The 14,264-nt window shown below is 38.1% G+C and overlaps 1 protein-coding gene across 1 annotated transcript in view; it reads right to left on the reverse strand.

The window, feature by feature from the left end:
* The window catches only part of PLPPR5 (phospholipid phosphatase related 5), a 127,392-nt gene that overhangs the window by 24,070 nt on the left and 89,058 nt on the right, over positions 1-14,264 (reverse strand). The window contains exon 4 of the mRNA XM_079902310.1: positions 4,941-5,117. Within this exon, the coding sequence (XP_079758436.1) occupies positions 4,941-5,117 (177 nt within the window). The remainder of the gene's footprint in view (positions 1-4,940; positions 5,118-14,264) is intronic.

Raw genomic sequence — 14,264 nt, forward strand, 5'->3', positions numbered from 1 at the left:
GACCTGTTTCTCTTATCTGAAAACTGAGGACAATAATAATTACACCTCAACATGCTGTTATGAGGATTAATTGAGTTAATATAGTAAAGAGTATTCAAATAGTTCCTATTTTTATTATTATGATATCACATATGTCAACCCGACAAGCTTTTGCTTTGGCTCAGTAAACTTGAACTTTTCTGCTGGACACTAATATGCATCTTTGTTGTAAGTGCTTTGAGGCACACATTTTTATAAAACAATATTAGTCAATCTACACCTATTGTTCAACTAGTATTTGCTTTGTATTTTCCTAAGCTTGGGGATTGTGTTCTCTAACTTTGAAGAAAAGGCACGTGAGATAAGAATAATAAATTTACTACTGAAGGTAATTACTCGTTAGACTGTAACAGGACTGACTTCAAGTGCAGTGGAAATTCAGGAAAAATGGGAGAACCATGTAGTCAGGGACACTTCCTGGGGAAGCTGGGATTTGTCTAAGAAAAATCTCAAGTGCATAAAGGATTTGAATACAGTCATCAAAGGTGAAGACCATGATACCTAGAGCCTTCTCTGTACCACACACTCGACTGCCTTTATTATATATGTGATTTCCCTTAACCCTCAAAAGAGCTCTGGAAAGTAAATAAAACAGTTCATTCATTCATTCATCAAATATTTCCTGAGAACCTCCTATGTACCAGACCCAATACTGAGAATACACAGTGATGAAAACAAATAAACACCTTCTCTGTGAGTGGCTTACATTCCAGTGGGTTTGATAGCAAAAAACAAAACCAAAAATATTATATGTGGTATATTAAAAGTTGAATTACACAGTGGAGAAAAGTGAATAGGAAATGAGAAAAGGAGTCCTTGGGGAGGGGTAAACACTTTAAATACAGTTCAGGGGAGGCCTCACTATTTTAGGGATGATGAGGGGCTAAGTGACTTGTATGATGTCACACATCCAGCAAAAGTGGCAAAAAGAAAAAGTGGCAACAGAAGGATTCAACCTAGGTTTGTCTGACTCCCACTCCTGTTTTGCTCTCTAAACTATACAGAGGAGTGGGTGTTCCAGCTGAGGCAACGCACAGGCCAGACAGAGCCTGTCTGTGTAAGACAGGAAGAAAACTGACTGGATTCCAAGTGCAGGAGTTCCACTGCAACGAGGGAACCATAAACTTGGCCGGGAAGAGTGAAGCCAGACTATGGAGGATCCCAGAAGTTCAATGGAAGTGTCTGATTTAATGCAGCAGGAAAGAGGGTTTTGTTTGTTTGTTTTGCTTTGTTATTGGCAATGAATTATGGTATCATGTGTATGAAGCAGAATGTGAGGTATGTGGAGGAGAGTCTGAAGTGAGCAGGCAGCTAGGAACCCGTTGATATAATAGAGGTAAGAAGTTTTGATCTCTAAAATCGAGAGGCTATGGTCAGAACAGTGCAGAAATACGACATGGGAGAAAGACTCTGGTGGAAATGAACTGGAACTAGATCAGTCACTGGGTGTGGGGGTGAAGGAGGAGAGTGGGTCAAAGGCAAACGCTAGACACCAGGTGTGGGTGATGGGGGATGTGAACGCCTTCAACCGACACACAGAGTCTTGGAGTAGGTTACTGTTAATTTTATTTTGGAATCATTTTAGTGATCTGCACACACTGAAGGATCACTGGAAACACGCCAGCATATTGTAAACCAGAGCTGCAGTCACTGCTTGAAATAAATATTCTACTTAGTTGCCCAAGTGAGAAATCCGAGAGTCATCATAGATTGCTGCCTGCTTCATCCTCGTCATCTCCAATGTTCCATCAAGCTCCAAAACATTCCACCTCCCAAATACCTCCCGATAGCCTCCCCTCTCTCTGTGCCCTCAGAGGCCCGATTTGTGCCATCTTATTTCCCTGGTTCTGCCTAACTTGTCTCCTCTATCTTCACCTGGAGCTTTATTTTCCAGAAAACATATTTTCCCCAAAGCACAAATCTTACCAGAAAGTAAAAGGACTGACAGGAAACAAACTCTCACTTACAGAAATTATTTCAGTCATCCATGTGGCCATGCCCTGAATATACACACCATTTTGTTTAACCTTTATAAATCCTTATAATAATCCCTTAAGGAGGCTGTTTATAGCCTCCTTTAAAGAGGAAGAAACTGAGTGTTGCTTAACGGCACAAACTGAGTAGATAAAGAAGCTGGGATTCAGATTCAATCAGGCTGTTTTTCTGTTTCAACTCACTTGGACCCTGATAGAGGCTCCCAAATCACATACGTTTTTAAACAAAAGTCTACGTTATTGTCATAACATACAAGGCCTTTCAGGGTATTCCCCTGTGTGCTCTTCCACTCCCCTTTCTCGTCACTCGCGCTGGAGGTCTGGTACCATTTCCGGGGGCCATGTTCTCTCAGATGCACATGGCGCCTTGGGCCTAGACTATAGGAGAGGCTTCATACATACTTATTTTATGAAGCATTTCGTACTGCCTCTGTGCTCTGTGCTCTTTGCCCCTCATTCCTTATGCCCCAGGCTAGACCTACCTGCTTTACAAACCTTTCAAGTTTATAAATTATCTCCTCTTTCTGATTTGTCCCTAATCCCAACAGGGTAGATGTGTTGAGTATATGTACCTCTACCATTACATTTACCCTCTATAGAACTCTTTGTGTCCACCTTGTCCCACCTGACTGCGATCTACTTGAGTACCTGGATTGTATCTTTTTCGTGTATTTATTCCCAGCACCAAGCACAGTGCCTGGACTAGAATAGGGTCTCAGTAAATGTTTGTTTCATGAAGGAAGAGAGGGAGGGAACGTTTACGGGAATAACCTGACTATTCCTCCCTGACCCCGGAAACAAATTCCCACAGCAGACAGGTCATGCTTATCTGAGCCTCCTTGCAGCCCCAGTTCTTGACACCTTGCCTGGCACCTGTAGGCACTCACATTCATAAACAGTTGGGAATGAACGTATAAAAGCTTGTTTAGCCATTACGTGGTTAAAGCATTTTCACATGACCTTTTTATAAGGTCATTTTCCTGGGTGCATGGGAATGTCTGAAGGGGCCTGTGGAATGTTCTAAATATGTGCAGTAGGAGGGTCTTGAACCCAAGGGGTATCCAGAGCCCAACTGATCATTCACCACATGGTTCTCAGATAAGGAAGCGACAGGGAAGACATGAGGGCTCTAGATTTCACAACGCAGGGTGTCACGACATTCACTGGCAGTAAAGGGAAGATCGTAACAGCCACAGGAGGATAAGACGAAGCCTGATGAGATGCTAGCAAAGATGTTCTGGACCCGCAGAGCTGAAACGCAGTTACATCTGACAGCAGTTTTAAAACTTTGACTTTTGGTATGCTCTTTGCCCTGCCTATGATTATTTTCTTAGGATTTATGTAAGATGCTTTTTGTTTTGTTCTGTTTTATAAAAAGTTAACCTGTTTCAATTGTGATAAGTGACAGCAAGGGAAAGGTTTTGGCCCAAGCGTGGGTGGGCCCCAGTTTTCCTGAGGCTACAGGATATCTCTGGGAAACAGAGTGGGGTGAGCCTAAGTCTCTCAGGACTTTGGACATCAGAGGGAGTGACATCAGCAAGAAAAGCAGCACAGGGTCTAGAGAGGGATCAGGGGATAGTCACCACTTTACCGCAGGAAGTTCTAGAAGAAATAACCTCCTAAAATGCCCGACACAAAGATAGTGCCCAAAGCTTTGGTAGAAGAAAGGTTCATATAAGTTTTTGCTTACTGCTTATGAACTAGTGAAAATAAACTGAAGAAGGAAAGTTACTCTGGAGAAACAATTTAAATATAATTAAAATTAAAATAAAGTGTTTCTTATAATGTGTCAATACAAAAATACGGTTTTTTTTGTTTTTTTTTTTAAATTATTTATTTATTTTAGCTGTGTTGGGTCTTCGTTTCTGTGCGAGGGCTTTCTCTAGTTGTGGCAAGCGGGGGCCACTCTTCATCGCGGTGCGCGGGCCTCTCACTATCGCGGCCTCTCCTATTGCGGAGCACAGGCTCCAGACGTGCAGGCTCAATCGTTGTGGCTCACGGGCCTAGTTGCTCCGCGGCATGTGGGATCCTCCCAGACCAGGGCTCGAACCCGTGTCTCCTGCATTAGCAGGCAGATTCTCAACCACTGCGCCACCAGGGAAGCCCCAAAAATATGTTTTGATTTCTACAGTAGTCTACACATTTTTTCCATCTGGGTAAAATATCCATACTTATAATGGATTGATTAATTCTACAGCCAGACTGAAGTATATTTTCCAACAACTAAAACCTATAGACATATTCCAAGGGGATTTTATCATAAGAGTAGAGATGACTTCATCAGAAGTCACTACGTATGCTCTTCACTCCTTGGCAAAATCTGATTTGCGCGACGTCATCTTGGAAACTATCCCTGGGTTTTTAGTCACTGCAGGGAACCGGTTCATCTCACAAGTGAGGTTCACCTGTTATCAGGTGCTGAGACTTGGCGGCTCACTAACAGTACTGCGCAGAGGCACCAGGGCACTTTGGGATGGTCTACATACTCCAGGATGTAAAGTGCCATGAGGAAACTTTTAAAATATTCAAACAACCCAGTTTTAAAAACCATCTGGGGAGGCATGAGTGTTTTTAGCCCCGTTCCATTTTACATGAAAATATTTTGTTCACCTTTAAATGTAGAATATATTGGGTTCGTTCAGGTTTCGTTCAGGTTTCCCGTAAGATGTTACGAAAAACCCGAACGAACATTTTGGTCAACCCAATGTGTTTTCTTCACCCCCAAACCTGACTTTGCGCAGAATAAACGAGGGAGCAGGAAGAAACGAATGACTTAAAACATAAATATTTCTATTTGCTATACCACCTTTTGACAACTAAACCCAGTGATTCACACCTGTATTTTCTAATAGGTGGTTATACATGTTGATTAAGAAACAAATGATATTTAAAGAAATTTGTACTTACCAGAAATACTGCTATAGATATTCCAACCAGAAAGCCTGCTATCACATCGGACCAATGATTTCGATATTCTGCTACTCTGTTGAGCCCAGTAAGAAAGGCCAAACACATTAAGCCCAGGCATAGAACAGGCTTAGCAAGTCTTGTTCCTTTGGCTTTGATTGTGTTGGTAATGTACATCTGAAATAGTAAATGAAAAACATGACTTTCCATGAACATATTTCCTTGATATACACCTCATATATGTGTCTGTACATATATATATTTATTGACATAGATATGCCTATATAGTTCAAATAATTAACTGAAGTTTATGAATTTTTTGAAAGAAGTTTCTTAAAAGTAGAGTTTAAAAGTATAAGATACTGAGTGCAGACATTCCAAGTGACTTTTTTTTAACTTTTAATGTACTTATTCTTGTTTCATCTGAATTTACATTTTAGATCAATACTATTAGAAGGGGAAAACTGATGAATGAATGTTTTTAATGTTTACATTTTTGTATACCATATGGAGAGGATGCATACTTTATAAAAATTAGAAGTTGTGAGTATAGTTATAAAAAACAAAATGGAGTGTATTTCCACTAAACAGATACTACTTTGAAAAAAGAATTTAAAGTTCAATACAGTGCCAAGGTTTGCTTTTATGCTGTTACCTGAAATTGTGAAATTACTTTGTTTTAACCAAATTTTATCAACCACCATTAGGACAACAAAAAAAAATTAACGATGATGGGGGAAATGTGTCAGCTAAAGCCAAAACAAAACAATTAGTAAACACCTACATTTTTGGCATCTTCACATATGCTAATGAAGAACAATTAAGTGTCAGCTGATTGCACAGAATGAAATGCCTTCAAGTTGTGAGCCACCATGCTCAAAAAACCCAGTCTTTCCCCCAATCTGATTTATTCTATAGCTCAATTGCTCATAACTTAAACCATGTGTTCCTATATAAGTAAATCTGTTGACTGTGAAGGAAATGTGTCAGTTATTATTTCAAGTCACTAGTAAAGTAACTATTAAAGAGATGGCTTTGACAGTGCAATCAGTTTTCATGATATTAATGTCAGAATCTGATACTGATAATATAATCAGAAAAATACTTAGAAATGTATGTAACCACTTGCCTATTGTCCTCAGTTGAATAAAAAATACATTTGCCTAAGAGATTAAACCAAAATCAGCACTTATGCTTTTAGTTCATGGCAGCCATTTTAGAATGCTATGAAATTCAGTAATTATCTTTTCTCTTTTTTTTTTTTTTTCTGGGCAAGTTTGCAGCCCTGTTAGCTGCCAGTACACACTGTATGAATATTTAAACAGTTCATGTGATACAAGGCTTCTACCTAGCCAAGTTCTAGCTCTTTGCAATCTATCCCTGGTCCTGATACTCTAGGGGAAAAAAAAGCTGGATTATCTCCATTTTGGGCCTATGACCTTCAGAGCTATGTCTGTGTATTCTAAGCCTGTGCTTGAAAGAGCTAAATAATCTCAGTTAAGAAGAATAAGTATACATGAGAGGCAAATAGGAGATGAGAAAGAGAAAATGGTGCTTTTGCCATTCTGAGAGAATATATTAAAGAGTTTTGCCCACACGAGTAACACATGAGTAACAAGAATATCACACCACTTCAGGTGTCCAGTGACGTACCTAATAGAGTAATTCCTTATTTGACTCGTGCATATAAACAGGGAGTGAAATTTGAGCTGCTTGTGGGATTTTCTGTAACACAGCTATGTGGCTGATTACTAACTTCTTACCTTTGCATTTCTTCACATCTGTCAGAACGCTAAAGACATCCTATCCTTATTAAAACAAAATGAACGTGAAATGATAACTGAATAGTATTAATACCGCTAATACTTATTATAGCTATGATTTAATGAGCGATGGCTGTTCAAGGCAATGTTCTAAGCATTTTACTTTACTTATTAAATCCTCAAAATAACCATATTAGTAAGAAATCATCATTATCTTCATTTTATAGATGAAAAAATTGACTCAAGACAAAGCTTACTATGAAGAATATACAACTTAACTATTGGGGGTGGCACTTTTGAGAAGGAGAGATGTCAATGGGAAGTAGGGGTAAAGCACTTTGGTGCCTTTAACCTTTGTTTCTTTCTTGATTGATTTCTTGCCTAGAGAAAATGGCATAAGCTAAGTATCAGTGAATGCAAGAGAAATGAAATGAAAAATACGGGAAAGAAGACCACCATAGTACATAGCAGTGAGGCTACATCTATACTCTACTATTAGGAAGAAGTAGGAAGTAGTATATATGTGGTTTGTGTGGGAAATCTACAGAATCTGTATGGCTTTGGAAAACACTTGCCTTCTCCTTCAACCCCAGAGGCCATCACAGATAGAGCTCAGCCCTAACTTATCCAAATTGTGTAAGCCTATAGTAATCTGTGACCTTGGGTTACAATCCTCTGAAGTGTCTCTTGAATTTGAGTTTATTCCTAAGATGCTCTATGACTTAAGCACTGTTTATAAAGCGTCCCAAGACACAGTCTGGCCACTATGCAAACTCATGAAAAGGCTTTTATATTAGGAATAGCCTGGGATTTGGCTCTTCCCCCACCAGATCCCCACTTAATGTCCGGAACCAGAATAGAAGATAATTGAATTTTAAGCGTTATGGGAGAAGGACGACATCTCTTCAAATAATTTCAACTTTAAAGTGGGCCACTGTAGTGCTTTATAATGCACAGATTTTTCTGTACCATAATCAGTTGACATGGATGTCACAAAAGAAAAATTTGAGTTTGCACTTATATGTACTAGGAAACTTTTTGGTACTTATGAATGTAAGTGCCTTTTAACCAGTCTAATTGTGTTATCCTTACAGAAGGTCTATTATACCTAATTTGCAGAAGAGGAAATTATAGCATGAGAATCTATTAAGCAAGTTGGACACAGGACAGGAATTGATTATTTATGCTCTCTTGGTTTTTAATTCACTTATGAAACCATCTAGGTTAACCAGATGTCAAAATGTAGCTAAAATAAAACACAAACAGAAGGGTGTATAATCTGAGCAGGATGGTATCTGCTCAGTCCTCAAGGGTCAGTGAATGCTCACTACCTCATAGGCCAAGCCATTTAGCCATTATTAGGTAGTTCTTATTCATCAATCCCATGAATATCTATTAGCCCCAAGATACAGAAGGTTAAAACCAGTCATTTGCTACCTGCTAACAGCGAGGTGTATATTCTTCTACACATTTTTCTCCTTGCTTATACAATATATACAATAATTGACACACATATAAAGGGGTTTTGCTTACTTGTTTGCTTTTACTAAAAAATAATCTCAATGCCCATGTAGTAAAGTGAATGGACTCACTTGTGAGAATATTAATCTATCTCTTGGGTAAATGAGAAAGCACTGTACAATTTTAAAACAATACTATTATAAAATAAAAAGACAAATGTTTGTGTTTGTTAATTACTTACTATACACCTGAAACTGTTATTCAAAGAGGAGGAATCTAGGTTAGATCCAGAAGGATGAGTACGAGTTCCCGGCAAAGGGAAAATGGGGGTAAAAGGTGTCCTAGACCCAGGGAGAGTATCCGTAACCCTGCTATGCGCTCCCCAAGCACCTGCGTCGTCCTCTCCCAAAACACTTACCACAATGTGTGGTTTATACTCATTTAGGTTGTTCCCTTCACTACAGTGAGGACACAGAAGGCAAATCTGGAGTCTGCACTGTAAGCCCTGAGCTTAGCACTTTGCCTGAAACACAGTAAGCACTCAAAAGACTTACTAGACTTACTAAATAAAAGAACGAATAAATGAAAAATGCAAAGGCACAAGAGAAAGAGTATAGAGTATTTTCTTCATAGCATTTGTCACTATTTAAAATCATGTTCCCCATTTCTGTGTAGGTATATCTGTTGCTTCCACGACAATATTCCATTAGAATAAAACCTCTGTCCATTCACCATTCTACCTGAAATGCATAGAACTCCTTTTATGTAGTAGGTATTCAAAAATGTTGAATTAATGAATGCATGAATGGTATGCTTGGGGAAAAGTGAATTTTTGAACTCTTTTATTGTCAGAAAATACACATCGCTATCAGAAATTGTCTTGCATAAGCATGTGTTTAGTTGCTATTGTCTTTCTCCTCCTTGTCTATCTCATATTGCCTGGATCAAAACCTGGTACAGGGTAGGCACCTGTGATAGAAAGAATATTAGCCCCCTAACAATGCCGAAGCTCTAATCCTAGAAACTTGTGAATATGTCACCAAATCACATGAGTCTTTAAATGTGGATAACCTTCCCTAACTGTAATCAGAGAGATCTGAAGATGCTATGCTGCCGTCTTTGACGATGGAGAAAGGGAGCAACCAACCAAGGAATTCAGATAGCCTCTGGGAGCTGGAAAAGGCAGGGAATGAATTCTCCCTAGAGCCTCTTGAAGGGATGCAGCCAGGCTGAAACCTTGATTTTAGCCCAGTGAGACCATGCTGGACTTCAGATCTATGGAACTCTAGGATAATAACCTTGGGTTGTTTTAAGTCCCTAAGTTTGTGGTATTTTGTCATGGTGTCAAAAGAAAACTATGATAATCAATCAATATCTGCTTCATGCGTGAATGAATGAATGGACTGGAATTTGTAAAAATGATCCATAAGGGATAATTGTGGCATAGTGATTAGGTTACCTGCTCTGGAACCAATGAGATTTGAGTTTGAGTCCTGGCTCTGTCACTTACTTAAGCAAGTTATTCAACCTATCTAAGCCTTGAACTCCTTATGTATAAAATGATTGGGTTGTTTTTTTTTTTGATATTAAGCTGTATGAGCTGCTTGCATATTTTGGAAGTTAGTCCCTTGTCTGTAGCATCGTTTGTAAATATTTTCTCCCATTCCTTAGGCTGTCTTTTCATTTTGTTTATGGTTTCCTTTGCTGTGCAAAAGCTTTTAAGTTTAATTAGGTCCCATTTGTTTATTTTGGTATTTATTCCGTCACTCTAGGAGACTGCTCCAAAAAAATATTGCTGTGATTTATGTCAAAGAGTGTTCTGCCTATGTTTTCCTCTAGGAGTTTTATAGTATCCAGTCTTACATTTAGGTCTTTAATCCATTTTGAGTTTGGTGTTAGAGAATGGTAGCCGTCCAGTTTTCCCAGCACTACTTATTGAAGAGACTGTCTTTCCTCCATTGTATACTCTTGCCTTCTTTGTCATAGATTGATTGACCATGATGTGTGGGTTTATTCGGATTGCACCCTATAGTCTTACTCATGGATCTACAATTCATAATCAGGTTAGGATGGATTCTTTAAACTGATTTCCAGGTTTGGACTACTTTGATTCATATATCCTAAGAAGCAATAGGTTTTTTTGGTTTTGTTTTTTTAATAACCACATAGCATTACTACTGGTCATATTGTTTGTAGTCCTCACATGGACTGATGTCCCACCAAGTTCTTCTTATCTTGGATTCCTGGGGTTATTTTTTAAAAATCAAATTTCTTAATTGTTTTCAAAATAGCATTCCACCTTGTTAAAACCCTTTTGACCTTTGAGGTTGACATCTATCAAATTAGTCCCATTTCTCTCAGCTTCTTCTTAGCACCATACAGATCACCAATAACAAGGCAGTGTCAAGGGTAGAATTCCATGGCACTCCACTGGAGATTTATTTGCAAATTGGTACAGAGACATTGAACAAAATTTGGAGTGTACATTTATTAAGCCAGGTGTGCAGTGTCCTGAAAGTCTTATTATTATATCCATACTTATCCATGATCATACATTTGCCAAACTGCAATGTAAATGTATTTGATAGGGCATGTAATAGAATTGTGATGAGAGGTAATGCAGTGGTAGAAAGACCATGGACTTTGTACCAGATTTGTGTCCACATAATTCAGACCTTCCAGGGCTGTGTTGGGGAAGCACGATAAACAGTGGTATATTGAAGCCATAAATTTTATGTACTAAACCTAGATTGTATAGAGCATGCAGCTACTTTTTTTCCCCCTAACTGACCTAAACTTCATCATGGGCATCCATCCTGCACTGAAGAGGAACAGAATGAGGGAGAGAGAAAGTCTGCCACCTTCCCCATCTATATGTTGGTGGTACCACCCTGTTTATACTATATCCTGTGTACTCTTTATTATTACCTTGTAATAAAATACACAGATCTTCAAATTTTGCTTTTGGTATGTAAAGGTAGCTTTGGAATTTAGAAATTCCGGTTCTCTTTTGACAAAGAGAGATTTGACTACTGAAGCCAAACATTGTCTTCCTTTTCTAATTGGTACTGGCCCATCTCTCTTTTTCTTTTTCCAGTTTTACTGAGGTATAATTGACAAATTTAAAAAATCGATATACTTAAGGTATGCAACTTGCTGTTTTTATATATGTGTACATTGTGATCACCATAATCAAGCTAATTTAATGTAACCATTACATCACATAGTTACCATTTTGTGTGTATGTGTACATTTAAGATCTACCTACTCTCTTAGCAAATTTCAAGTACACAATACAGTGTAGTTACATTGCTATACATTATACCTGTGTGGTATGTATAGATATAATACTATTCAGGATTAAAAAAGAAGGAAGTCCTGCCATTTGAGACAACACGGATCAACCTGAAGGACATTATGGTAAGTGAAATATGCCAGGCGAGGAAAGACATATACTGCAAGATCTCGCTTATATGTGCAATCTAAAATAGTCAACCCCATACAAGCAGAGAGTAGAGTGGGGGCTGCCAGAAGCTAGCAGACAGGGAAACGGGGAGATAGATGTTGGCCCTTCTCTTATGGCATGTCCTTCTCTGAGACACTGAATAACAGATGATAAATCCTAGAGTTACGTTGCCCAATATGGTAGCTGCTAGCTAGAGCTACTGAGCACTGGAAACATAGACAGTGGGACCAAGGGACTGCATTTTTAATATTAGTTAATTTCAGTTTTTAAAACTGGTACTTGCTTTGATTATTAGAAAACTTTTAAATATGTTTGGAACAAACTGGGTATGTGTTTCTACTTTTACACTGTAAGTTTTATGAAACCTAAATAGAGATCAAATACTTGAGATGAAAATGTAGTATCAGAACTGAGCTGAATTGCAAAAGACAAATAGACACTGGATTTTGAAAACTTTGCAAAAAGGGGAATGCAAAATATCTCATTAATAATTTTTATATTGACACATATTGAAATGTTAAAATTTAGACATACTTGGTTAAATAAAATATATTTTAAAACTTGAACCTTTGTTTTTGCTTTTGAAAAATATGACTTCGAAAATTAATAATCATATATGTGGTTCATTTTATATTTCTACTAGATATTGCAGACATAGACAAGAGCATATGATTCAAGGGAAATGAAAAATATATCAGTTAATATTCAAAAATATTGTTCCTATTTCAGCATTTATTGCTATTTTATTATTTTTATTTATTATATTGGTTGGAGTTGTGTACTGAACCTAAAACCATTTTTTAGGGCACTCGTGTTCTGTAAGACAATAGTTAGCTATATCTTTTAACTATATCTAACTTTTACATCTATTAATATATTACTATTTCAAGCAGCACATAAAGTAATAAAATGATTTTATGGAATTATCTTTAATTTTCAGAGTTAAACTATCACAGTCTATTTTTTCAGGTTCTGATTATTAACACAGCTTTTTTTTTTTTTTTTTTTTGCGGTACGCGGACCTCTCCTGTTGTGGAGCATAGGCTCCAGACGCGCAGGCTCAGCGGCCATGGCTCACGGGCCCAGCCGCTCCGGGGCATGTGGGATCTTCCCAGACCGGGGCACGAACCCACGTCAGCTGTATCGGCAGGCGGACTCTCAACCACTGCGCCACCAGGGAAGCCCTAAAACAGCTTTTTAAAAAACATTTTGCTTCTAAAAGTTAATCAATTGTTTTGTATTTTATTGATATTTTATTTTTTTTAACATCTTATTGGAGTATGATTGCTTTACAATGTTGTGTTAGTTTCTGCTGTATAACAAAGTGAATCAGCTAAACATATACATATATCCCCATATCCCCTCCATCTTGCGTCTCCCTCCCACCCTCCCTATCCCACTCCTCTAGGTGGTCACAAAGCACTGAGCTGATCTCCCTGTGCTATGTGGCTGCTTCCCACTAGCTATCTATTTTACATTTGGTAGTGTATATATGTCAATGCTACTTTCTCACTTCGTCACAGCTTACCCTTCCCCCTCCCTGTGTCCTCAAGCTCATTCTCTACGTCTGTGCCTTTATTCCTGTCCTGCCCCTAGGTTCATCAGAACCACTTTTTTTTTTTCCATATATATGTGTTAGCATACAGTATTTGTTTTTCTTTTTCTGACTTATTCCACTCTGAATGACAGTCTCTAGGTCCATCCACCTCACTACAAATAACTCAGTTTCGTTTCTTTTTATGGCTGAGTAATATTTTATTGTATATATGTGCCACATCTTTATCCATTCATCTGTCAGACATATACGTTGCTTCCATTTCCTAGCTATTGTAAATAGTGCTGCAATGAACATAGTGGTACATGTATCTTTTTGAATTATGGTTTTCTCAGGGTATATGCCCAGGAGTGGGATTGCTGGGTCCTACGGTAGTTCTATTTTTAGTTTTTTAAGGAACCTCCATACTGTTCTCCATAGTGGTTGTATAAATTTACCTTCCCAACAAACAGTGCAAGAGGGTTCCCTTTTCTCCACATCCTCTCCAGCATTTATTGTTTATAGATTTGTTGAAGATGGCCATTCTGACCGGTGTGAGGTGATACCTTATTGTAGTTTTGATTTGCATTTCTCTAATGATTAGTGATGTGGACCATCCTTTCATGTGTTTATTGGGAATCTGTATATCTTCTTTAGAGAAATGTCTATTTAGCTCCTCTGCCCATTTTTGGATTGGGTTGAATGTTTTTTTTGATATTGAGCTGCATGAGCTGCTTGTATATTGTCGAGATTAATCCTTTGTCACTTGCTTCGTTTGCAAATATTTTTGCCAATTCTGAGGGTTATCTTTTCACTTTGTTTATGGTTTCCTTTGCTGTGCAAAAGCTTTTAAGTTTCATTAGGTCCCATTTGTTTATTTTTGTTTTTATTTCCATTTCTCTAGGAGGTAGGTCAAAAGGTTCTTGCTGTGATTTATGTCAAAGAGTGTTCTTCCTATGTTTTCCTCTAAGAGTTTGATAGTGTCTGGCCTTACATTTAGGTCTTTAATCCATTTTGAGTTTATTTTGTGTATGGTGTTAGGAAGTGTTCTAATTTCATTCTTTCACATGTAGCTGTGCAGTTTTCCCAGAACCACTTAT

This window comes from Stenella coeruleoalba (assembly GCF_951394435.1).
Source record: "Stenella coeruleoalba genome assembly, chromosome: 1".
Classification (NCBI taxonomy): Eukaryota; Metazoa; Chordata; class Mammalia; order Artiodactyla; family Delphinidae; genus Stenella; species Stenella coeruleoalba.